This window comes from Emydura macquarii, unplaced genomic scaffold, assembly GCF_026122565.2.
Source record: "Emydura macquarii macquarii isolate MOO-44397 ecotype Brisbane River unplaced genomic scaffold, CSIRO-AGI_Emac_v2 contig_1348, whole genome shotgun sequence".
Lineage (NCBI taxonomy): Eukaryota > Metazoa > Chordata > Testudines > Chelidae > Emydura > Emydura macquarii.
The window spans coordinates 3,137,827-3,164,977 of record NW_027131485.1 but is presented as its reverse complement, the minus strand read 5'-3'; the positions used below and the strand labels follow the sequence as shown (position 1 = coordinate 3,164,977).

Here is a 27,151-nt window from a genome sequence, read left to right as displayed (position 1 = left end):
CAGGTAGAAGAGTCAATGTGTTCATTAGCTCAGGTGCAACATTTGAGTGGTTTCTCTGATCTCTACAAACAACATATAGATCAGCTTATGGAATGGGTGTCTGTATCGCATGATCGTTGGAGCTGTTACTCTCCAGAATTATTACAGTTAGAGGTCATTGCCACTCATTCAGGTATGACTCATCAGTCAAGGTAATGGTGACTTTAGATATTTCTTACATTCTACAATAGTCTCCATGGCTTTCGAACATGCTGAATTTTATAAGTTTAACATTCAGAAACTTCACAAGCTCATGATTAAAAAAAAGGAATGAAGTTTTGATTCATATAAGGAGACTTTCAGAATGTGGGCTTCCAGGAGAATAATAAAAATATTCACCTAACACTTGAATTTTTGGTGTAATGAAACACCTTGTGTACTTATTCTAAACTGTATGTTGTACATTTATGCCCCAATCCAGCAAAGCATGCAAACGTGCTTAATTTTAAGCATGTGTGTAATCCCATTGAAGTCAACGAGACTACTCATATGCATGAAGTTAAATACATGCCTATCTTTGCAGGATTGGGGCCTTAAAAATTAATATTCTGGAAGTGATTTTCTTGTTAACACAGGTAACTATTTACCTGAATGCAGCCATAAAATACTGCCATTCACAAGAATTTACCTAAAAATGCATATTTTGGATAATCGCTATTGAAACTTGTATAAATAAATTCACTTAGGCATATTGGTGATTACTTTGTAGAAAGGAATCTTGGTATTTTAATTTGATAAAAAATAAAATGTAACCAGTTCCTTGATCTATCTGTTGTTAAGATGCATACTTAACCAGTTAGCTTATCTCAATGGAAATTGCTTGAAGGGACAGGAATGGTTGACATTCCTCAATGGAGGAAGAAATACTTTGTGACATTCTCTTTCCCCTTCTCATAGTACCATCCATAAATGTGTCATAAGACCTTCTCTATCACCATTCTTCCCGTCTTGCATTTATGATCTTTCTAGTCTCCTTCTGATGGAACAGGTACCCCAACCCAATTCCCCCTATTATATCTGGTAAAATCCTCTATGGCCCCCTAGGGACAAGTGGCCTCTCCCCATCGTAACTGTTAAAAAGCCTTCCAGTGATAAATTCCTCAATCTCCCTTTATCTCCAGATGTGCCTCAAGAAGCTACCTGAGGCATCCATCTCTCTTGCTTTGCATAGAGGCCAGCCTTCATAAGAATTCTCCTCACTCTTAGGATTTGTCTACACATGGAGTTATCCCAGAATAGCTTTTGCACTTTGAATTCACATCTACCTTAAGCTTAGCTAACTTTAAAGTGTAGACAAGCCCTTAGAGAAAAAAAAACCAACTGTCCAATACAAATATTGAGAGGCCAACAGTCCTTCTCCTCCTTTCCTTGATTTACAGAACTTCTAGACATTTGTTTGTTTTGCTTACTGAAAAATAAATCATAAAATGTCTGGGCAAATATTTTGACCTTCACCCATAGTGGTGATATGCTCTTGTCTGTGTTTTCTGTCTTGTCTGAAGCAGCAATTCCTAGTACTATTCCCATTTTCTTTTCATTCCCACACATAATGTTGCATTTAATCAATTTAATGAGGTTTACTCCTTTCCAATTCATCTTTTTTTATTTTAATTTGCAGGAATTTGAATCTGTGTTGAAATAAGTAGTATAGATTATTTTGTTTATTCTCCATCTATTTAACTTAGTGTTATCAAAACATGATTTAATGGCATTGTTTTAACAATACCTCAGGTCTAGCATAGAGCAATGCATCTTGAATAATTGTTACAAAAAAAAATTACTTATGGCATGGAAATTTACCAAGCTGTATTTTATGCCCTATGTTGTTTAAGTCTAGACATCTGAGATTATTATTTTGTTCCAAGTTTGAGACAACAAACTTCCAGATACTAAGTGACATTGAACTTCTTTTGGAATCTTGAATACTTTAATCAGGCAATTCTTCATGTGGCAGAATGTTGTTTTTACTGCTAGTATTTTACTGTAGTATTAACTGCTACTTTGGAAGAAGAAAGCATCACAAGTGTTTAAATGTGACATATACAGAAAAAGAATTGCTTGATTATGACATATTGAAAAAGTTTTTTAAAAAACTTTCCGACGGGTTTTTTGCTTATGTTGGTATTAGAAATATCAGGTATTTTTGAGCTTGTGTTTGCTGGAGGATTCTCTGAATGACTGGAGAACTATTGTAGACATTGACAACAAACTAAAACCTGACCAGTTGCTAAGGGAAAGTGGGTTTTAGTCAGACTGTTTACAATCCTTTGTTTATGTCTTCTTTCATTAATATTATTGTAGTCAAACTCTTGATAATCACTTGGGAGAAGATTCAAATGCCCTTATCCTTTCAGGTGAGGGTTGAGAGAGTTCCCACTACAGTTTTCTAGTTCTTCTGCAAACACAAAAAAGGCAAGACTAAGATCTTGTCTACACCTAAAGCATTACAGTGGTGCAGAGGCAGCACTTCAGTGTAGATACTACCTATGCCAGTGGAAGAAACCCTCCCATCGTCATAAGTAATCCACCTCCCCAAGAGGCGATAGCTAGGTCAATGAAAGAATTCTTCCGTCAATCTTCCTGGGACTTTGGTCAGCTTAACTACGCCGTTCAGGGTTGTGGATTTTTCACATTCCTGACCAAGGTAGGGAAACAGATCTTATTTTCTAGTGTAGAGCAGACCTTAGTATTTCAGAGGTGAGCACAGGTGCGGAGGGAAGAATTGTTCTGAAGAAAAAGACCAAGACCTTTCAGGTCTTAATCATCACAACAAAGCAAAAAAGGCATAAACTTTTGTTTTGCCTTTTGAGGAGCACATCTTTTTAAATACTGGGTTAACGTTGTGTTTGTGTGTTGTTTAGGAGTGAAGAATATATTAGTTATGTAATCTTCCATGCTGAAATTTAAAGTATTAACAGACTAGAAAATTAATTTGAAAAGTATGAGCTTATTTCAAATAGAATAGTAAACTAAAACATTGATAACAATCTTCAAAATGCAAAAAGCCTGAGATAAGATAGAAAAGAGAAGAAATAGCATTCCTGTAATTGTTCTGTCAAATGTTATGAAGTTGACCAAACAAACCCTTTTATATACACGGTTTGGGGACAGGAGACATTAAGAACCTTATTGATTTCTGTAAAAGAGGGCCTTCAGGGAAGACAGGACTCCAGACTACTCTGCTGCCTCGAGTACTGAAACGAAATCATGGCCTTATTGAATTCAGTGGTAGTATTGTCATTGATTTCAGTCTGCAAATCTGCACCGCAGTTAAACACCTGCAACTGGCCCATGTCAGCTGACTCAGGTTCACAGGGCTTGGGCTACAGGGCTGTTCAATTACTGTACCCACCATGCCCCAACAGCTTACATTCAGGACTGATTCCACCAAACTTCAATACCTTCATGATAATACTTCCTCCCCACTTCTTCAATGCAAAGGTGTAGTATAGTTCTCAGCTAACCTCCTCACAATAGTCATTGGAAGCTTTCACTTGCTCCAAACAATATAAAACAAGGTTGCTAATGTTTCTTTGTTTTGTTTTTTTCTTCTCCAGAGCAGAGTAGAGTACTCCCTGGCTTATAGCCAATCTAAAAACAGTCTTTTGCTCTTTCTTCCTCAGACGATGTAAAGCAAATACTGCCCAGCCTGTAAATAGTCTGAAACAAATAGAGATGGAAACCCACTGAAAGTTTACAACCGGGTCAGTAGTGGCTTGGTCACATTAGCTGCTTAAAACCCTCCCAGCAGTTGACCTGTTTCTTACAAATAAATCAGAATAGTTAACAGGCTTCAGCTGCTTCCTATCTTTGCGGTTTTAACCCTTACTGTTCCAATGGGGAGCGGAAGGGCTTTCTCTCCCACTCAGGACTCTGATAGGTGATACGTAACTCTGCAAGGACTGATGCAGTACACAAAGTAAAATATTAATTTAACACTAGAGACCCCGCTCTCACATAGGTGCATCAGGTGTTTCCTGACATTAGACTCTTGGTCCGTCAAGCCCTTGTGCATGCACAGAAATGGACCAAATGGCAAACTATCACTACGGCCGACCGTTCAGCTAAGCGTTGAAGAAGGAGAGGTTGACTTTACAGATCTTACTGGACTCAGATGCTAAACATTTAAATGTAAGATTAAATGAAATAAAACCAATTATTTAGTTCAACTCAAACAAGATTTAAATATTTATTTTCTAGGTCCTATAATAGGTGAAGCTCTTCAGGAGTTCATTCTCATCCTTAAGACGTGTCTTCAGCCAACCAAAGACCCACCAATGCGCTTAAAGCTATTTACTATTTTATCACAATTGCTCCAGAAAGCAAATGAGACCATCAACTCTCAGGGGTAGGTACAGCTCTGATATCACACATACCATCTGAACAATACAATAATATTCAAAAATCAAGTTCATGGTAGTTATTTAACCTCTGTGGCTGCAGTAGCATTTGGGGGAAACGCTCACCGTTTACTACAGGTCTCAGACATTTTTTCTGTCATATTATCTAACCCTGCTCAGGAGAGTTTGGATTGACACAGAAGTAAAAAAGTCTGGGCTCTATCTGCATTAGCTCTCCCACTTTCACTATCATGATAGAGCTGCACTAGTGGTTGTGTAATGGTGAAGGGTTTTAAAAAAACAAACTCCCGTAGAAAGACTATGGTAGCCGTGAGAGCTGAGATGAGAATTTTAGGAATGAAACAGTGTCTTTTCTGGCTGGCTGTTACAAGCAAGGACTGAAGATTTATTTATCAATGGAAAATTTAACAATTAAACCAGAAAGATATGTCCTCCACTTTGTTAAAAAAGCTACGATCTAACATGGTATTTAAAAATGCATTGAACTAAATACTCAGTATGGACTTATGACTGTTTTTAATTACTAATGTTGAAGGTAGCCTGTTGTTTAACTTTTTCTTTACTGTTTTCACCATTAAAGCATTACAAATATGTTACAGGCCCACATCCTCCAATGGGATCTACTAAATGATGTTCACAGGTGTTCACATATCCCATTGTAGGATCAGGGCCAGTGTGGTTAACACAGCATTTGATAATACCCTCTTTTTTTTTTTTATCTGCAAGATTTTAAGCCAGGTTTTTAAACATCTTTGCCTACATTGTATATTCAGAGTATATTGGGGCCCGAACTGCAACACTTATTCATGTGAATAATTCTATTGAAGCCAGTGTGACTACTTACATGAATAAGGACATCTCCTATGAGTGATGATTACGGGATCAGGCCCTAAGTTTGTAAGTCTCCTTCTTCCCCTAAAATAAGGGAGGTGAGAAGCAATTTGAAAAGCATTTGCACTGCTCTGAGATTTGACCATTAGAATGCAAGGTCCTTGGGGCCAGTACCATATCTTCCTATGTGTTTTATACTGCCCTGAGCCCACTGATGGTGCTTAATAAGTAACTAATAAAGTATTTGTTAGGCTAAACTCTTAGTGCCCAGCACCCTCTGTGAAGGGGAACATTCACTGCCATTGCCACCTCCCAGGCATTCCCCTCTCTCACCACTGCTCCACCCTGAAGTAGTCTGACTTCAGTGACTCAGCTCTTCAGCCAGGTCACATTTGCAAGTCTAGCCCTTTCAGGATATTAATAAAAAGTCCAATAATGAGGCAGTCTTCAGGATCAAGTGAGGCGTTCAGGGCTTCCCTCTTGGGTTGGGGCCACCAGGCATGCAGTTACCCTGCTGCACTTTTCTCCAGTGGTTCCACTAGGTCCATCCCTGTTCTTTCAAAGGGTATTCCCACTGTAGGAAGCAGGACTAGGGCAGCTTTCAGGGTTGTCATGAGCCTAGCCAATTGATACTAAGGGCAGGATGCGCAGACATTTTTGACCTCATTGTGCACAGCTGGCCAGCAGAACCCGGTCACCACCCGCACCAGGGTCTTCTCCCACCCCAAGTATCCTGTTCACGGTACTGAATGAACAAGTCCTAACACTTCCCTTCATTATCTTTTTGGCACAAGTAGCTGTTCCTGTACCTCTTAAGTTAAGCGGTCCCATTCCAGGTGATATAGCTGTTCACCCCTAAGCTCAAAGTGGGGTCATTATTTTAGTAGCTGAGAGTCAATCACTTCACCATTGGCCATTGCGAACTGTTCATATGCCCAGTTTAATTTCAGGTCTTTCTTTGTTCTATGTAATCTGCTTCTCTTGCTCTGAGCTCTGTGTCTAGGGGCCATGTGGTTTCGTTGCTTTCCAGGGAAGTCAGAGTGTCTTTTTGCCTGATGGGAAGTCCCTTCCCTGGGGTTGTCTGTTTTACCTAACCCCACCAATTCCTTCGGACACACAGATTCTTGGGTCTCTCAGATCAGGGTAGTCCTCTCAAGTAAGTGAGTACCCCACTGCTTTATGACTTCCCTAAAATATCTCAAGTCTCTGGCCAGGATTACAAAGTATACTAGGTTAGATGCTAGTGCTACAAAGAGGTTTCTCATATGTTTCCCCACCAATACTGCACTTAACCTAATGGTTGCACATCTCTGTGCACACCCTGTAGGAAGGCAGTTTTTCCTCAATACCCCCACTGTCCACCAGCTGTTCTTTAACCAATGTCTGGCTGCATCCTGACTCGCCTAGCCCCAACACTTCCACCCCATTAATTTGTACAGCGACTATCATTTTAGCGGGGTCTTGTTTTTGGCCCTGTTTTCAGCTGTCCAGTCTTGCCCATAGTCACGCTCTGTAAAGAGGCAGTTGCGGCAGAGGTGACCCTATTTCCTGCAGGCAAAACAGCTCCCCACAGTGGGGGTCATAGGCTGTTCATCACTCTGGGAAAGTCTGGCACCCCAGGAGGTCCTTCTCCGTACGTCCGAATATTCTCTGAGCTTCTGTTCCGGATTGGACCAGGGACCTGCAGCCTTGCTGTGACTTGGGGCCATTGGTAACATTCAGTCAGAGCCAAGGTCCAGGTAGGCCGGCCTCCTTACTGGGCCACTGGACCCAGTATAACTACCACCTGGCATCTTCTGTCTGCAGCCATGTAATTGTCCATGGAGCTTAGGCCTCAGCCAGTGTCTCAGGCCAATGCCTTACCATTAAGTCTCTCCACTCTGCTAGGAGGATCTGGGTAAACTGCTCTACTGCAGCTTTCTCAGCCACCTCCACCCTAGTTCATGTCTTAGGTTGGAGTTAGTGCCAGCAGTGTTTCTTTAGTTTCTGAGCCACCGCCTGAAGTGGACCACTGGTGGACATCTTTCTCCATAGAAATTAAGACGATCTGTTTCTGCCCTCTCCTAGGGAAATGACTCATTGTTAAAATGATTTGGGTATAGCATATTAATATTGTGTATAAAATAAATTGTAAATAATTCAATTTGTTAATTGTGAATTGGATTTGCTAATTACAGTTGTAGAATAGAAAACGGAGAAAAGGGATAAACCTAGAAGAAAAGGTATTAAAATAATTGACACCTAAAGAAAATGAGGGTAGGGCATAACTATGTGCATATGCAAAATGGGAATAATTATTCTTAACTATTCTATAATAGTGCTTTGAGATCTACTGATAACTGCTGTTATTATGGACAGGGAACTATATGTTAGTTGTTTTATAAACAAGTGAAGACAAATTCTCAAATTAGTGAATGCTATCTATCATCAAAGGGGGGGAAAATCTCATTACATGGAAATAGCTCACATTTAGAAGTTGGCCTGTACAGCTGTGAAATATGAGATTTCAGCACTGTATAGTATAAAGTACATTCTTACTGTTATACATAAATCAATGAAAATGTGTAAATAGATAGTATCATTGTAGAAGTAACCAGAGAGATTTCAATGTTTGAACTACTACCTCATCCTAGAAAATGGTGTTCGCTTTCTTTTAGTCACACCATAGCATACATTATGTAGAAATAATTTGCTTTGTTCTTAAACATTTTAATAGTTCAGATTGACAAGTTCCAATGTACCTTATTAACAACTCTTGTGTGGCCATCCTCATTTTGTCTAGCAGTCTTACAAAATTAGGCCTGATTTGCCTCACTGATACTAAATACAAGGCATTTTTTAAAGAAATTCTTTTCACAGAGAGCATGCCATTATAGTAGATAGGAAAGGCTGTTGGAATCTACCTTTATGTTTTGACAGACTTTCTTTAACTGTTTAAAGAAGGCCTTACCAAAAACCCTAAAGTAGTTAAGGGCCACTTAGCACAGACCACCTTGGAGCTAAAAGAAAGTTAAAAGTAATAATGGTCCTCTCTCAGGGCTTTCCTACTAACCTAACATATAGGAAATGACTATTATTTTTTTTAAAAAACTTGATAAATGCATTAAAATGTGTTAATTGTGAAAACTGTAAATCAAAGGTTTTTGTCTGATTTTAATTTGATTTTAGAGGTTATGAACTCTTGTTCATTGCTGATTCTTAAGTGCCACCTGCTGGGCAAGAAGGAGAAATGGGAACATAATCTTGCATGTCTCTAATTCTGATTGCTATTATAAACTGAATCGGTTTAAAAAAACCAACCAGGTGTGTGGTTTTTATCATATAGAAGATATAGATTTCCAATTTGTATGTACAGAGAACTAGAGAATCAGTGTACTAGAGAATTAATTCTTGGCACACATTAAATCATTTAAATCATCTCTCCATATTCTAGTCAGATTACACCTACCTGATAAGGCCCTTCCTACAATGGTCTTTTATCCAGCTGGTGAGGACAGGCAGTAATAGGAAAAAAATCACTAGCACTCCCTGTTGGACTGATACATGGCCACTAAGGAAATCTTTGTCAGTGTTTTTTAAATGTTTGGGGATTAGTGTTTGTCACTGACATCTGCACACTATGTACATCCAAATCCATGTCATGTCTTTATAGGAGCCACTTACTTCGCCCTGGAGCCAAAAAGACTTTTGGGGAGATCAGCAGCAGCTTCTCTTTTGTGTGTGTGCACGCACGCGTTATTAGGGAGGCTGGTGTCCAAAGTTTAGACCCTTTTGTATTCAATTTAAATTGAGGATTGTTTTAGCTGGAATTAGATGTGCAATTGGGTATAGTTGTTTAGTTTTACAACAGTTTGGGTATTTTAACAGCTCATTCGACAGAGGAGAAGGAGGAAGGAATGATTAATTCTTGTTCGTGATCAAAGGTATCGCTGATTTACATATGATTTCATTCATTTGTATAATAAAATGAGCGCAGTGCATGTAGATGGCACCCAGTACACACAAGCATAGTTGACATCCCCAAAGCCCAAAACAAACTCGCATTGATTCTGGCACCACCAGAAAATCCTACAAAGCTCTCATTCTAGGGAAAGTGGCTTCTGAGCCAAGGGAAAGCTGAATTATTCTAATGTGGATATAGTGTAATATCAGTAATAAGGGTCTCATCAATAGCAAATACACTTCTCACTTCACATAACATCTTTCACTGGACAGTCTCAGAGGGGTGCAAAAACTTTAATGAACCTTCACAGCATTTGTGTGAGGTGGGTGTGTAGTATCTCCACAGTTGGTAAATTCAGAGACAGAGAAGGTAAACAGCTTACCAAGATTAACACTGCACGTCACTGGAAGAGTCTGAAATGAAAAAAGTCTAGACTTCTCTTTCCCTGAATATGTTAGGTGTTTGTTTGAAATCCAGATATTTAGCTGAAAAAAAGTTAAGTAATTTAATGCTATACTGTAATCATATTGGGTACATCTGGTTTAATTTTTGTTTATGCTGTGTTCTTCCTATTCTCGTTATCTCATTTCCAATACTGAAAATTCTCAATTTCAGCATTGGAATCTCTTTACCACATCCTGATGAACCTTTATTTGCTTTCTTTTTTTGGTTTAGGCAGTTTGTTAGCTACCTTGAGATCGTGATAAAAGACATACTGGCTCCTAATCTGCAGTGGCATGCTGGAAGAACAGCAGCTGCCATCCGCACTACAGCTATATCATGCCTTTGGACTCTTATTTACAGTGAAATGCTTTCACCAAAAGAGGTAATAAACTCCTGTCTTCCCCATCAAATGTATTTAAAAACCTAGGCAGGAAAAATCAAGGTGCACACAGTAAACACAAACTTACTCTTAAAAAAAAATTCCTTACAAAATGTAATGTTGTAAGATGTTTGCAGTATTGTTGTAACCATGTTGGTCCCATGATATGACTGGGAGGTAATATGAATAGGTGAGGTAATATCTTTTATTGGGCCAACCTCTGCTGGTAGATGGGCAAGCTTGACAGAGCTCTTCCTCAAGTCAGGGGAAGGTAACCAGAGTGTCACAGCTAAATATATGGGGGACAGATTGGTAAGCATGAAGTCTTCATGCTCATTGTAGGAGACTGCTTAAAATTAAATGGGTTGTTAACACCTCTGCAGTCTTAGGACAAAGGCAGCAGGTTATTTTACAGATTGTTGTAATGAGTCATAAAACCAGTCTCTTTTAAGTCCATGATTTTTAATATCCAGCATAGTTATGAATTTAAATTTCCAGGCTCGTCTTTTGAAGGTGTTGTGCAGGTTTTCTTTGAGGACAAGGACTGAGAGGTCGAATATGGAGTGATCACTTTATGAAAAGCATTCGTCCACACGTGATAGTGTTTTTGTCTCTTATCATTTTTCTAGGTGAGTTCATTTGAGAGCATAGTGATTGTTTGGTTTCATCCACCTGGTTATTATTGGGACATTTGATGCCTAGGATGAAGTACACCACGTATTATGATAGGCATGTATAGGACCCATGAATTTTGAAAGGTGTGTTGTGGGGGAGTATTGAACTTCGTATCAGTGGAGATATGGCTATAGATTTTGCTTCTGTTGTTCAGGCACAGTCTGATGTCACTTTGACTTCTTGTGTCCTGGTCTGTGGGGATTCTGGGGTGCTATCATAGCCTGTCAAAAATGTACCTTACCCAGTGAATCAAATGTCCAGTAACAACTATGTGGGTGAAACTAAACAATCATGACACTTTCAAATGAACTCACATAGAAAAATTATAAAAGACAAAAATACTTTATCACCCATTGGGCGAACATTTTTCACAAAGTGATCACTCCATATCTGATGTCTCAGTCCTCATCCTCAACGGAAACTTAGACAATGCCTTCAAAAGATGAGTCTGCCACAGTGATCATGGGGTAGTTGGGGGGCTGATCTGATGGAGCTGCTTTTCTGAGCCTTGGTTGAAATGGCTTTTTTAGAAAAACAAAACGAAACCCCAAACTATAGTCGGCCATAAAATAAAATATCCCCTCTCAGCTCATGTCCAATGATGATAAAATTATTTTAAAAATTGATCCCCAGCTGTCGACTTCAGTGGAGCTATGACAGTTAACACCAGCTGAGGATCACTCCCTAGATATTTATTTGTTCTCTGATGTGATATTTCAGCAGGTACCAATCTTGGCTCCTGATGGCCAGATTCTCATTGTAATTGCACGCATTTAAACTGAATGGCATTGCTGCAAAATTACACCTGTCTAATTTAGATTAGAATCTGGTCCAATAAAAGGAAAGAAAGAGGGGAGAAAAGGGAGCAGGTTGAAGCAAAGCTTCATCTAGGTCCAAGTGGCATCTGCTTGAGTCACATTGGTTTTTGTTATACAGTTCACTCTAAGATGAGAGTGGCTATGGTGCATGTCACATTGAGAATACTATAGGCCACAGGTAGCCTACTACTGATCTTATTAACATCCCTCCCTCATTCTGCTTAACATTTAGTTAACTATAAAGAATCGATTTTTAAAATAAAGAAACTAATGACATTAAAAGTGCTACTAAAACTACATAATTTCTGGGTGGGTTTCTGAGATAGGCCCTGATTCAGCAAAATGCTTAAGCACAGGCTTAAGTTTATGTGTATAAGTACTCCCACTGACTTTGGAAGGGACTACTTACATGCCTAAATTAAGCACATGCTTAAGTGTTTTACTGAATCAAGGCCTTAGTACCTTGCTACAGTGATATGCAGTGCAGAATCTGCGCATTACAAATGACAAATATATGAAATTCAACTGCAGGCATGCAGTATTACAGGGGCCGTTATTTAAAGATTCCATTTAGATCATGAGTGCTATCTACTGGTGTACAAAAATAATCATCATCTCCAAAATATGGAAGTCTTATCAAAATCTTTTTAAAAGTACATGAAAGCAATATAAACATATGCCTTTGCCCCTTACACGAGATTCAACTGCATGTGTTTCCAAAAGTGCTCATCAAGTGACTGGTCTGATAGTCTGTTTTCATTCTCCATGCTGAATGCAATGTAAAAATAAACCAGCACAGATGAAGTATTATTATAAATAATGGCTAGGAATTTGCTTTTGAAAAATGATTTTGAAGCAGACGGCGTCTTTGACAGATCTGCTGAAAGTTAAAAGAACTACTTAGTACACTAATTGCAAGTGACTGGAAAACTATTTTAATGAGACTTTTTTATTGATTGTAGATTTTTAAAGTAGAAGATGCACTGATGCGTCAGATAATCGCCACATTGGATGAAGATTCTAAAATAACTCGATTAATGGCTTGTCGTATTGTCAGTGTTTTTTTAAACATCTGTGGGAAGCAGTTTGGTCTAGATAAACTCAACAACATTTATCCCGGTATGGCTTTTTTAAATACTGTAAATATTCTTAGAATTTAAAACAATATTTTAAATCTTCCTTAATAGAAATGTCAGCAACTCCATGGCTAACATTATGTTTGCTTTTTCGCCTAAAGCAGGGTTTTAGTGTCTTTGAGTATGAAAAATATGTGGCTGGTGCATTAGGCAGGTCACAGGCTGTCCCTAAGACTTTTTTTCGCAATCTGTCTAGCCCTTCTGAAGTTTCACTGGGTGTTAGCAAAGATGGGACACTAATGTAGAGTAGGGAGAAGGCATTTTTTTAATCACTGTGTCATATAGCCTTGAACCTGTGTAGAGGGCCAGCATGAGGCCTATGCATGGCTTAAGTGAGATTTAAATAGTGCATAGACTTTGTACTGATTCTCTACATAGAGGTAAGTGTCATTCTGAGTGAATAAATTGCTTTCTCAGCCACTCATTCCTTCACTCTCCTGCACACATAGTCTAGCTAAAAGAAAGCTGTTTCTGTAATCTTTTATCAGGTAATTTTATCAGAGTTCAGGGGTAATTTTTTCCTTGTAATAATTTCATAAATATACAGACTTTGGGAAGAAGCTGTAGTTTTGTGCATTTGGTAGCATTTTGGTTTGATACTTTAATGTTGCGATCTTGCAAAGACTTACACATGTGCTTAACTTTACCAGCTTTAAATAGTCTCACTTGAATTCACTAGTTCTACTTAGCATGTATAAAGTTAAGCACGTTAAATTTTTGCAGAATGAAAGTGTAAAGTATCATAGTGCTATTGTGTGTTTGTCCACTAGATGGAACCTAACTCTGTATAATAGCTTCTCCTTCTCAAGACTTGCCTGCTCCTCATCTGCATCATTCCTAACTTAGATGGTATCAAATAGTGTGTGTTTAACTGTAGTTCAGGCAGAACAGACATACATTATGCAAACATTAGTTATGCTATAAATAGACCCCACTTAAAGGAGTAGTAATGGTCTGTAGAGAGAAATGTGTACATGTACATGCAAAAAAAAGCCAAGAGAAATTGATAATGTACATTTGTATTTAAAAAAAGCAAACACATGACTTCATACAGTCGATAGCTTTGCTTTCTGGCTTTCTTAGGATTTTCTATAGCACCCTCAACATAGTATCAACAGTAAGTGGTCACAATCTTTTGGGTAGTATCAAAGTATCAGGAATGGTGATTTTAAATGGGTCTTTTCCCAAGTGGGGCGCCTTAGTCATTAATGCGTTTGCCACATAGCACAGCAGGAAACCAGCAACAGTCGTGTAAAGCATCTCATTTTATAGGCATAAATAATCAGTACTATCACTGAACAATTATCAAAGGATTTCCTCTTCATATCCTGCTGGACTCCATGAGTGCAATACCTCAGTCCTGTACAGGTTTAAATAGTCTCCAACTAATCATAATTTAACATATAATATTAGCTCAAATAACAATAATTGACAAATATTTTGCTGAAGCCAGAGTGTTGATGCTTCAAGTGCTAATTAAATTCCCATCTGTATTTTTGTAATGCATGAGTTTAAATTCATAATGCCTTTGCAGAGATTTGCTTTTAAATAAAAATCCAATAGTGATATACTGTGTGATTATTAGTACAGCATATTTAATATTTTCCAGGAACTCAAGGAAGGGTGATAGAAGCAACCTTATAAACATAATAGCAAATTTTAGCTTTTAAGAAACATGAAGTACATGTTTATTTTGCAGTATCTCGCAATATAAAAGAAGAAGAAACCATTTGAAGACTTCTGTTGGTTTTTAATGATTTCTCACATCTGTCCAATGTTACTTGTTCAATTACTTACACGCTTCTTTTTAGAACTCTTAAAGCGACTGGATGATGCTGCACACGATGTACGACTAGCAGCTGCTCAAGCCTTAACTAACTGGTTTAAATGTATAAGAAAAGACAACAGGAAATCTGTGCTTAAAAGTAATATTGAGTTTCTTTACCGAGAACTGTTGATTCATCTGGATGACCTTGACCAAAACATCCAACGGGTGGTCTTAGGTAAGTCGTTTAATGAGCAAATTAGATTGAATATTCAGTGTTGAAAACAAATAGGACCAATATACCCGCTCACCTATCTGGAGACTAGATAGCTTCTTTTCATCCCAAAGCATCTTTATAGATACAGGGAGCACTAGTGTTATCATTCATTCTTGTTCGTTACTTGTTCTTCCACTAAGCCCAGTCTGGTTATACCCCTTCATACGATATCCTGCCTGGTCAGTCTCTAGATCAAACTGACTTTGGCTGTGTTTGCATTATTTTCTTTGGCTTCATATCGTCAGTTTGACTTCTATAGTGTCAGCAACATCATAATCTTTTCAATTGCAGCCAATCCCATACCCTGCTTTCACATCCTACTGTCCATCTAACTTCTTCATCTCTTTGAAAATCATTCCACTTTACACTTGCCATCTTCTAGACAACTCTCATTTCTACTGCCTCGAGCCTTCTGATGTCTGTTTCATTTAATGCAACTGCTTCATTACAGTAATACTATTAGTACACTGGTTTAATACATTTTCACTTTGGTACCAACGTAATGTTTTTATCAGTCCATAATTTCATTAACTTCTGTGCAGCATTTGTAGCTGAAGCACATCTCCTTTTAACCTCATTCTTGATAGAACCTTCACACTGATCAGGCTTCCTAGGTACACCTAAGATTTTACTTGTTCTACAACTTCACTGCTGCTGCATTTCACCATTTTGTTTATTGTCCCTTTTTAAGACGCAAGCACTTAGTCTTCTTGGCATTTATTTTAAGTCCAAGTCGACTACACCAATTTTCCAAGGTAATGAAGGATATCATCATTAATTCAAATGTGTCTGCCAGTTGTACAATGTCATCTGCGTCAGTTAAAGAACTTAACTCTAGATCACCCAATGTCACATCCTCCAGTTTGTCTAACAGTCTTAATTTGCAGTTTAAGAACTTGATGAAAAGTGATGGTGATTCCATGCCCCCTTCTCTTACACCAAACTTCAACTTGAATCATTTGCTTAATTTTCCACCAATTCTTACAGCACTACAGGAGATTTCATATATAATTTTTATAATTGCAATTATCCCATCTGGGACGTCATGTGATTTTACTACTTTCCATAATGCTTTCTTCCACACCAAATCAAATGCCTTCCTGAAGTCGATGAAAACAGCAAACCTCGTTAGTCTCCATTCTTGCTTTTTTTTCCATCAACTGTCAGAGCATGAATATCTGATTGATGCAACTTCAGCCTGGTCTGAAGCCGCACTGTTCCTCACTTACTACTTCCTCTAAAGCTGGCCTTAATCTATCAATTACTTTCATCATGATTTTTCCCCAGCACAGATAATAAGCTTATACCTCTATAATTATTCAGACTGGTGGGATCTCCTTTCTTCAGGATTGGTACAGCTATTGCCTTTAGCCAGTCATCCGGTATCTTCTCTTGTTCCCATACCCATTGTTCTGGCATATTTTTCCGAATCTTATGATAGCACTTGTCCCAAAGGCTTTTAGCAGCTCAGCTGTTATATTGTCTGTTCCTTTAGTTTTTCCATGTTTTAACTGCTTCCTTGTCTTTCTATGTCTTCTGATGGTGGTTCAATGCTGATATCCATTCTCCCTTTTAAGCTGCCCTGTTCATCTAGCTTGTATAGGATGCTTGTAATTTGATGAACTACAGGGTTCATTCAGCACTTTATCAAAATGTTCCTTCCATACTTCCAGCACATCTTCAGCATTTGTTGTCAGTTCACCAGTAGCCTTATTTACTGCTCACATCATTGGCCTAATTGTTCCCATACAGCTTAACGTTCTTGTGTATCATTTTCATATCTTGTTTTGTTGACACTGCCTCTGGTTGTTGACCCCTCTTCTTTCCAGAACTTCTGCTTGTCCAATCTTAGTTATTTCTTCTCTGCTTTGCACAATTCTTTAACTTCATCTGCTTTCCTAACAGTCTTGCCTTGTTTACGCTTTTCCTCTAATGTTCTTGTTTGGTTGCTTGTCCAGGTTTCCCTTGTTTTCTTAGACCTTCCAGTAACTAGATAGATTAGGGGAATGTGAAGAGATATGGAGCTTTCTCCACTAAATCACTGCCTCAGATCTGTCAGGAGTTTATAGTCACTGCAATATGATAGTTGTTTCGTGGTCTACATAAAAATGAATTGGTGCTTTCGGTTCATTTTCAAGCAGATGGTTATCAACATTGCAAATACCAATATCAGCAAAGGGGCTGTCCATAAATTACATAATGCATGGGTGGGGGTTATTTTGTATGTTTGTTTCACTGTTACAAAGTGTTACAATGGGTGCAGGTGGTCTTGAAAATCACCAGAAAATGTCTATATACTTTATGGATAGCCCCAAAAGATACAGGAATTACATTAGCATGAAGACTGAATACCACTCTCTCCCCTCTAAATGTGTCCTTCCAAGTCAGGTTTCAGGCACTTTGAAGCATGTGCAGAGAAGGACAGATCTTTTGATTATTATAAATGCATGTTCTTGTTTTACAGATGTTTTAAAAGAAGGAAGTGTTTTATACCCAGAATTGCTGGTGAAAGAAATAGAAGCAGTTGAACATAAGCATCGAACTCCAGCATACTGTAATCAGTTACTACAGCACATTCAGTCAACTGGGGAGTAGAATTTCTGAGTCAGGAGTGGCAACATTGTCTCTAGAGTCTTGTTTGAACTTCATGTGAACTGGAATTGTGTGGTTTTCAATTCTACAATAAAATAAGTTGAGCAATGGAGGTGTGGTTCTTTTGTAAATAGAGTAGTGTCTTCTTTAAAAGTGAAATCAACACACTCAGACAGCTTACATTGCAATTTCAACAGGACTGTACATGCTTACAATTAGTAATACAAAACAGAATGTTTTAATTTAATTAATTCCCTATTTAAAGTATTTGAGAAACAAGGATTGGAGCAAGAATGCTCTTTGTGAATTTGTCTGACAATATTTATTGTTGAGAAAGCTAACTTATTTCACAAACAAACCTCTATATAATGGACCTTCAGCCCTAAAATTGTATTATCATAGGTCATGTAAGCCTCAATCCTGCAAGCTGAGCACCTCCAGCTCTGAAAATTCATCAAGCCCTTGGGGTTCTGTTCTCCCAGAGGTATCCATGCACAATTGGAATTGCATCAAGCAACAGAATTTTACACCATTTTGTGTACTGATGCCTTCAAAGTACTGTACTAGTTCAATGCAGAGCAACTGATCCAGCAAACACTGCAGAGTGAGGAGCTTATTACTTAGAGTAGTGCCATTCAAATTAAAGGCAAATTAGTCACATAAGCACTATACCTGGCAGCTTTTGAAGAATGGGTCCCTTAGTTTCTAACAGGGCTCCATTGTAACTAGCATCACATTTTGCCATTTAAAATAAAACCATTAACCCAGAGGGGGAGGAAGTTTATTTTTCCACAGTACTTGTAAATTGATTGAATCTCTTTGTACTATAATATTTACCTCTTGCAGTTTATAAAATGAACCTATTCTATTCTGAGCATGTATGTCTCTAATATATGCCTCATATTGTCACTGCATTGCACTGTCTGAATAGAGAAGAAAGTATTAAGAATATATTTAGAAATATATAAGGAATTAAGGATTATACATTACATGAAAAACAATGCTATTTTGTTACAAAAATATACTTAGCTCTATAGTATTTCTATTTTTGTACTCATTAATTACATGGCATCTGTATTTTTTATTGTTTACATTGTAGTGCCTTAAACAAAAATTTTGTCTTCAGGTTGAAGTTGAATACTCTGATTTTAGATAACAGGTCTGATTTTTTAAGATATTTTTTAGTATATACAATATGTCTTTCTGTATGTTGAGCTGTATAATTAAAAACTATATTTACAGTATCTTTGTCTATGAATTATTATGGAACAATATTCATTTTCCATGGAAGGAAATTAATATGAAGTGCAAGACCATGGGGTATCTGGCCTTAGTTTCTAAAAATGTTCCTGTTGTTTACTGAAGATTTTTCCAACATTATTTGGCTCATCTCCCAAAATGGTATGGCTTACACAGTCTACATTTGTATTGTTTTGTTGGCCTGGAGGAAAAGTGCCTTTTTATTTTTATTATTTTGCGGTGGGTGAGAGAGAATGGGTGGGTAGGAAGGAGTAGGTAGTGTGAAAATTGCTAAAATAATTAAAACAGCTTGTGAGATGCTTGTCCCCTGCCTAATGTAGGCAAGTAAGGGGTTAACTAGAGACTTATTACAGCAAGGACATAGGGTCTGATCCAAAGTGCATTGAAGATGGTGGAATCTCTTTGAATGAGACCCACACTGAGGAGGCAGTATAAGGCTGGGGGAAAGCCCCAGAGGGGAACAAAATTCTCTTGTTCCCTGTCCTCCCAGCCTAGTGAAGAAACTGCCAGACCAGGAAGCAGGTAGAACTGGGAAACTGACCATCTTGCTTCCAAGAGATTTTGTTTTCCCCCACACCTTGGTTGAAGCAAACATCTTTTGTTAATTAGAGGGAGTTTGGAACAAACCAAATTGATCTGTAGACCAGATTCCCTGTACTATGGGCCAAAGCAGAAATATGTTTATGCAAAGATGTATATGTCTTAAATTGGCAGGTGCAGTATTTTTATTTTTTCCTTATCCCTTCCTTTTGTTTATGTTACTTGCAGCTAAGGCCCAGGCCACACTGTACCGAGCTGTTTTCACATAGGTATATAGCAATGTTTGAAAGTATCTTAAACATCTATAAATATAAACTGATTTACTGCTGAGTCCAGATTGAGCTACTGCAAAATGCTGTGCTGGCTAGAGGTGGAGGAGGGGTATGGATGATCAAGTAGAAAACTATGGGAATTAATGCAGAGGCATGAGTCTGAGAGGCAATGTTATGGAGGTGTGTGTAGCTAGCTCTCTGCCATGCTTTCCTGGCCAACCCCTAGTTTGGGGGCAGAGAGAAGGCATGCCACAGGCGTGACCTGCAATCTAGCACTCATCACCTAGTGCAACAGCCCCTACTGGACCATCAAAAGGTGTCATAATTTACAGCAGTCCTGAGGTTGTTCAGTGTTTGCTGGGGACCAAAATGGCTACTGGCGGCCCTCACAGATCAGAGCACAAAATTCATGTATAGCTGAGAATCTGGACCATTGTATCTACCTCGGACAGATACCTGAGGTTTCTTTAGCGTAGGTTGTGTAGCTGGTCATGTCAATAAAGTATTTTTAACTGCACTGAAAATAAAGGAAAACTACAGTGTAATTTTCACCAATTTTGTCTCTTGGAAAGAGGGCAAGCCTTAGACACAATAATTTGCCTTCACGTTCTACCACCGCCAGTGTCCATTTGGTTTAGCTATTAAGGACTTCTTAATTAAATGTGTTTTGAAGGTAGATTTTTCTGACAGACAGTGACCTAACATTTTAAACTAGCAAAATCAGGTTGTAAACAAATAAAACCAAGGTCTATTAACAGCAGCTTTACATGGAAAGAAAACAGCACTAAGTATTGTCAAAGAAATATCTGAAGGAAATAACAGAGAAACAGACAAATTAGCTCTTATTCCTAACTTTCACATTCTCTTGCATAAATATGCATATTGAGTAGGTAGATGTGCAAATATATGACCTGCATGTACAAAAAGTCAATTTGCATATGAAAATAGGGTAGGCCCTTTTGCCTGCAATAAGCTAACAAAAGGGACTGGAGAATCCACTAGCTGCTTCCCTCCCCCTCTCTTCCCATAGAAAGAATGGTATCTTGGTCACTCCTCTTCCAGCATGGGATTATTCTAATCTTAAACCATATGCACACACAAGCAGAAGTCTCTTCTAAACTGAAGTTCTACTTTCCCTCCACTAGAGTTTCCTATGCAGAAGCCAAAATTTAATTCCTCCCCCTGCTTCTGAAATTTGCCATCAAAACAAAACAACTGCTCTATATAGGTTCTTATACCACGCTCATTGCTGTATAGTATATGTGAGCTTCTCTTGGAGGAGGGCTGATGGTGATTTGCTGTGATTTTTCCTGATGCCAACACCAAATATTGTTCTTCTGGGAATACCTTTGCTCGGCTCTATTGTTCCTATTAACGTAGTGGTGTAAGCGTATATTGTGCAATATAAAACATAAAATGTGTCAAAGTCCTGCCCTGAAAAGTTTAGATTCTAAAAGAATGAGCTTAATATAAACACAGAGCAGTGAGTGATGAGACTTTGTGAAACAGGAGGGTTATCAAACGTTCTTTGAAGGCAGAAAGGGAGGTGTGATGTATGTGGGATGGCATATTTCATATAGTTGTGAAATAGTTACACAACTGTCCTACTAAAGCATGTCACTTCTGTACCATACTGAAACTTCAAAAGCCAAGGGAATGTGTCAAAGAACTACTACAGAACATTAGACTTCTGCAGGGTACACCAAGTTCTGTTCCCCAGGCATTAGCCCAGGACCCAAATTCCAATTGTAAAGTTTTCTTAAAGATCTACCAGATAATGCAACTGCATCACAACTCCTGTGCCACAGACACAGCTTCTTAAGGATGCATCTACAATGACAGAGTTCAGACTTTTTAATCTAAACTAGTGGTAGCAACCATGTCGATACTGAGCAGGTATTTTTATCACTGCATTGTTTAAATAAAGGGTGTTTTGAGACCTGGCTTCAGTTTAGATGCTGGGTTAGGGAGAGAGAGAGAGAGATGTCCCTTCTTCGGTAGAAGTGTAAAATAGTCAGTTTCTCCAGGATGGCCAAAGCATGGGGTCCAAAGTAGCCACCTTGAAAGCTCAAGTGTCAGCCTTATCACCCATCTTGAGTACTTTGGGAAAAATTTTCTGCATATTCAAAAATCAAGTGTTTCTTTAGCAAGACTTCCAAAGGAGGGCCTTTCTGTAAACTTACAGAGCTAAGTCCCTGACTCCTCCATCCAGTTTCTGGACTCATTCCTTCTCAGCCATGATGGCTTCATGGGCTGAACATGCCTTTGTTCCTTACAAGGAAATTTTTAAAGCAACAATTAGATCCTCCCAGCGTACATTCACCATGTTCCACAAATTGGATATCCTCCAGCGTGTCGTTTGGATGGTGAAATGCCTCTGTAAATGATTACCTCAGAGATTAGGGTTGCTACTAGTTTTATCTATCTCAGGTTTTCCAAAGCTCTCTATAAATGGATAATGCTATTAAAATCCCACCATGGAGGATCCGTGGACCTGGATTTGCAGGGAAATGGGAAAATGTATCCTCCTTTCTGAAAAATAAATTTATTAAAAAATTCAGGTCTGTAGATTCAACTTTTACTTTGTTTGTAACAAACTTACAAACTTTTCTTTGTTGAGATGCAATTGAAATGTATTAAATTTATTTCTGTTTGGCTAGTTCAGCTATTCTACCGGCTAGGATTTATCAGGGTTTTTTGGATATTTCTTATGGCTATATTTCTCATGTAACTTTCTATCAAGTATAATTTTTCCTGGCTGCGGAAGTTATCTCCAATTGGCAGACTCTTCAGAAGGGTGTGGTTACCCTTGCACTGTCTGCAGGGAGAGAACTGGTTCTGCCTTTTTCTGCAGGGCAGGCTACAAGACCCATCTTGGAGAATCTTTGGACCTGGATTTGCAAAGAAAGAAAATGTTCAGTAAGTGGCATGCATTTTCCTCACTGAATGTGATGTCTCCTAAACACTTGCCTGCTATCTGAAGTAGAATTAGGAACTGGGGCATTAAGTGAGTGACAGTAAAGCACCTCAGACAGAAGTTGAGACTTCAGTAACACAGCCAGCATTGGTGCTGATCTCTAGAGACAGGACATACTCTGACCAGTACTACGATGTCAGATGGCTGCATTGCCACACTTCCCCCCAACTTCATCCTTTGACAATATAATCCTAAGGGCACATACCACTGACTTTTGACTTCTTCTTGAACTCGTAAATATTTTTGATAGCACATTGTGGTATGATGCAGATTTTCTGAAGCTGTTTGTTTGCATTCTTGGCTTTGTCTGCCTTATCTGCTAACGCCTTGCCTAGTAGCTATTTAGTGTCCACAGCTGCATGTTGACTTCTCTTGCTATTTTTTTTTTTTAAATAAAGAGGGGTTTTATCAGAAATTTCTCTAGATCATGTAGTGAAGTTCACTTTCAGAAAGGAGATTCTGGATAATGAACCAGTTCTCACAGAATTCAGTGGAAAGACTCCCATTGACTTCATAGATAATTGGATCAGTCCCACAAACAGCGTACCTTGGTTTTATTAAATGTAGCAATTAATTAAAAACGTCTTGGAATACCTGAACCTGAATATCAGTGTTCTGATTGGCTCACTAGCTGGCTTTATCTCACAGATTAAAGCCTACCAGCATAAACCAACCAAACAAATGAAAGCAATGCCCAGGATATAGGGTGAAATCCAGGCCCCAATGAAGTCAATGGAAGTTTTGCCATTGACTGCAGTAGGGCAAGGATTTCTTCCATAGAATCTTTCTACGGGGTCTGCAGAGTAGGGGAGTGAGCAACTGCTAGCCTCTCCAAAGGACAGTGGTCAGAGCTTGACCTTTCGGACACATCATGGATTGGAGCTTTAGCCCTTAAAGAGTTGTTTAATTATATGGAGGGGAAAAAAAAAAAGACAGGTGCAGCAGAAATCATGGTCATTGGAATGTACATTTATTATTAGGGAGCTGAAGTATCAACAACACTTACAGACAGTTAACAGGCTTGTGTCCACATACTGAGATCAATTCCCCAGGGAAGCTCAACAATAGCAGTAACTGAGCTGAACTAGCAAAATAGAGGTATCAGGAGAACAGCTGCTCTGTCAGCGTTCATCGTCTGTAATCGGCTTTTCTTGTTAACATCTGAAATCCCCTTTAAGTCAGGACGATGGCAGGATCTAATAATAAAGCAGTACTGAAGGGCTATGCACCCCCATTTAATTGATGACCTGATTTCAGAGTCTGAAGCAGCATTACCTTTGGCTGACTTCACTGATGGCACAGAGCAAGGGAACCTGCCAATATAATCTTATAGTATAAAGAAACAAAGTTCTTTGCCTGTATTACCAACAACCCTCTAGATAGTTAAAACTGAAATCTGGTTTACTTTGTTTATGCTGGTTGATTACTTTTTGAATTCCTCAACTTGGACAATAAAAGTTAGCTGTCAGTTTCACTTTTATTTGCAGCTTTGCTTATTGCTGCATTGTTTTAGATGCAAGGAACTTCAGAGGAATGTTTATTTGGTTTAAAACTGTTTCCATTGGATTTTTTTTTTTTTTTTAAATCATGGACTATATATAGAAGCTTATTTTGGTCAAAATGACCCCTTCTGGTCTTAAAATCGTCAACAAAATCTAAATATTTGGCCAAAATTGAGTCAACAATGCCCCTAGAAGCTGAGCGCTGCATCCGCACAATGGAGGGGCAAAGGCAAGGTTGGTGCTAAGTCACCTTTCTTCACTGTCCCTTGCTCCCGTTCCTGGGGCTAGCCAAAAGGGACCCCAGCACAGACTAGAGCAGCTATGAGTGCTGGAACAGTGTTCTAAGGCCCATTTTGTTGCCAGAGCACAGCGCAGTCTGGGCACGTCCAGAGAAATATGGGACCTCAATACATCATGTTCGCTGGGGCTCTACCCCTTCCCATTTCACTTTATTTACACAGATATTATACATGTTTTGGGAGATCACCTGAGCTTGGGACCCCAGTACAGTTGTTCCCTCTCTCATCAACCCTGACCATGCCCCCATGGAAGTGGGGAATGAGTGTCACAGAGCTGGCTATACCAGCTCTACACTACCAGAGGATTCCCAGAAGCGTTAGACTGAGCTGAGGACCAGGTCTTGACTGTCTAATAACCTTAAATGGAGCCTCCAACTACCCTTCCCCACTAAGAGAAGGAAGCAGGTGCCAGATAGGTGCAGAAGAAGACAGAGAAGGCGAGGAGATGGAGATGGCTTTCTGAAAGGTACCCCAGCAGACAGCAAAGGGGAGCTATTAATATCCTGCTCCATCTTTTATTAAACTAGGTGTTAACTTCAGAGCCTTATTGGGATCATGTCAATATTACATACAGCAACTTTTTAAAATAAAATACATGACTAGACTCAAGACACTTTTTAAAGGAACAACAATGGGTCAAATTCATTGCTGGATGTAACTGCAATGACTTGAGTTACACGAGAGATTAATTTGGCCTGCTCTAATGTCTTTATGTTCATAACCTACTTCTCTATTTCTCCAGGATGAGTTTTCTGCCCATTTCTTATCCAAACATTCTGTGTCTAGAAACCACTTAGGATGGAAGGAAACAGATTCTCCCTGCTCTTCTTTTCTTTCATATTTCTATATTTATCACCTAGTGAGTCTCTCCTCAACAAGCTGAGTCATTTCCCATGAGCACATAGGTAAATAACAACATGGGCCTAGTTATACCTTTCCTCAAGAGATACAATGTACACACATTCTGTTTTTTATGATCTGTTATTTCCACTTGGATGGGTTTGAAAGAACTACTAGGGTCTCTCACAGTAAGTAATGCACACCCAGAGATACCTGCAAGAAAGCTATTTTGATCTTAGATAAATAAACATTTGAAAAAATTAAAGATTTTAAAGTTGTGACTCAAACACAGATTTCATCTTTAATTTACAAAAATGTATTATCAAAATATTCAACTGGTCAGGCTCATTTCAAACTGTGGGCCCCCTCTTGAGAACATGTAAGTAGTTCCATTGGCTTCAGTGGGATTATTTACATGCTTAAAGTCACTCACGTATATGGCGGCAGAATCAAACCCCACTGGGGTGCCCAGCACTGAACCTTAAAGCAGCAATGAGCCTATAATTTCATTTGGCGTGCTGTGCAATGGTTAGTTGCATTTAAAAGAGAGTGGCAAATGGGAGAGAAGGAAGGAATGGTGAGAAAGAATGAGAGATGAGTGCAAAGGAAAGGAGGTGATACAAACCAAGGGGAAAAGGCAGTGAAGTAAGATGGAGACAACAGAGGAATGGAAAAATAATAATACTTAGCTCTTATATAGGGCTTTTCATCTGTAGGTCTCTAAGTGCTTTACCATAAAGGTCAATATCATTATCTCTATTTTATAGATGGGTAAACTGAGGCCCAGGAAGGTGAAGTGACTTGTCCAAGGTCACCCAGCCATCCAGTACTGGATGCACAAAAGGAAAGACTTTATTAAGTAAATGAAACTTAAGGGGTAATGTCTATTTTGGATGAAAAATTGGTAAAAGAAAACAAAGTCATAGCAAGGGGCCTTTCCTCTGAATGGAGAGAAAATAATAGTGAATAGCGATCTGCTGATGTTGGGGCCTATGCATGTAAACATATTTATTAATTACATGCAAACCCCCTAAACTAAAGAATATTAGCATTACAAAGTAGAGCAGAGATTAGATAATGCTAGATTTACAGTTACTCCTGCAACTTTAACTCTGTTCCCTTGTATATATGCCCCGTGTCCAAGGTATGGGGGCTACAGGGCATGTTTCATGCTGAATGTTGGGGCCCTGAGGAGGGGTTAGCATGCTGTGTACTGGTCCCCTGGAGGGACCAGAGCGCCATGCTGCAGGTATCAGGCCACATGCTCTAAGAGAAGTGTCCTGCTGAACCTGGCACCTTGGTGTGGAGTCACATTGGGCATTGCTGCCTGGGGGTGTCACGCCATGCTCTGGTGCAATGGGTGGGGGGGGGGTCACACTGTGATAGGGAGTGTCACACTGCATTCTGATGCCATGGCTGGAGAGGCGTCACACTGTGATAGGGGGGTGTCACACTGCACTCCAGTGCCAGGGGTGGGGGGTGTCACACTGCGATGGGGGTGTCATGCCGTGCTTTGGTGCCAGGGGTGGGGGGTGTCACACTGCGATGGGGGTGTCAGGCCGTGCTGTGGTGCCAGGGGTGGGGGGTGTCACACTGCGATGGGGGTGTCAGGCCGTGCTGTGGTGCCAGGGGTGGGGGGTGTCACACTGCGATGGGGGTGTCAGGCCGTGCTCTAGTGCCATGGGTGGGGGGTGTCAGGTCGCGCTGGGGCTGTGGGGGCCGGGGAGCAGCGCAGCGGGTGCGCCACGCTCCGCCAGGGGTCGCTGTGCCGAGCTGCACGGCGGCTGGGGCGGGGCGGGGCGGCGGTGCCGGGGGGCGGTGGCTCCCGGCGGCTAAAGGTGGGTGTGGGGGCGGGGCTCGCTCCGTGTCGCCGCCGCTCGGTCCCTCCTTCCCTCCAGCTGCCGCGGGCAGCCTCCTCCCTGTCCCCGCGCAGGTAACGTCTCCCGAGGGACACGCTCGCTCTGCGAGACCCCGGCCCAGCCCCCCCACGCTGCGGGGCCAACCCCCGAGTCCTGCTGCCCGCGGGGCTTCCCGCCGGACTCCGGAGAGGGGCGTGTGGGGTCCCGGTGTCACCCAGTGGAGGGCGGGGGGCGCGGCGCCCGGTAGAAGGGGCCGCTCCTCGCCCCTCCGCGGCTGTGGGCCCGGGCGCTAGCCTGTGAGGGGAGGCCCCGGCCCCGACCCCCCCGAGCGAGGGGCACGCG

At 39.9% G+C, this 27,151-nt stretch overlaps 2 protein-coding genes across 4 annotated transcripts in view; both read left to right on the top strand.

The window, feature by feature from the left end:
* Window positions 1-18,504, top strand: part of DNAAF5 (dynein axonemal assembly factor 5) — a 44,364-nt gene extending 25,860 nt beyond the window's left edge. For both annotated transcript variants that reach the window (XM_067550913.1, XM_067550914.1), the window contains exons 8-13: window positions 4-172; window positions 4,240-4,387; window positions 9,850-10,000; window positions 12,453-12,609; window positions 14,438-14,629; window positions 17,133-18,504. In XM_067550913.1, coding sequence (XP_067407014.1) covers window positions 4-172; window positions 4,240-4,387; window positions 9,850-10,000; window positions 12,453-12,609; window positions 14,438-14,629; window positions 17,133-17,263 — 948 coding nt within the window. In that variant the 3' untranslated portion in view covers window positions 17,264-18,504. The remainder of the gene's footprint in view (window positions 1-3; window positions 173-4,239; window positions 4,388-9,849; window positions 10,001-12,452; window positions 12,610-14,437; window positions 14,630-17,132) is intronic.
* Window positions 18,505-22,238: 3,734 nt separating this feature from the next.
* SUN1 (Sad1 and UNC84 domain containing 1) overlaps window positions 22,239-27,151 on the top strand; it is a 68,483-nt gene continuing 63,570 nt past the window's right edge. The window contains exon 1 of one of the 2 annotated variants that reach the window (XM_067550901.1): window positions 22,239-22,251. The gene's annotated coding sequence lies outside the window, so the exon portion shown is untranslated. Of the gene's footprint in view, window positions 22,252-26,828; window positions 26,884-27,151 lie in introns of those variants that run through there. The other variant, XM_067550900.1, reaches the window with a different exon arrangement.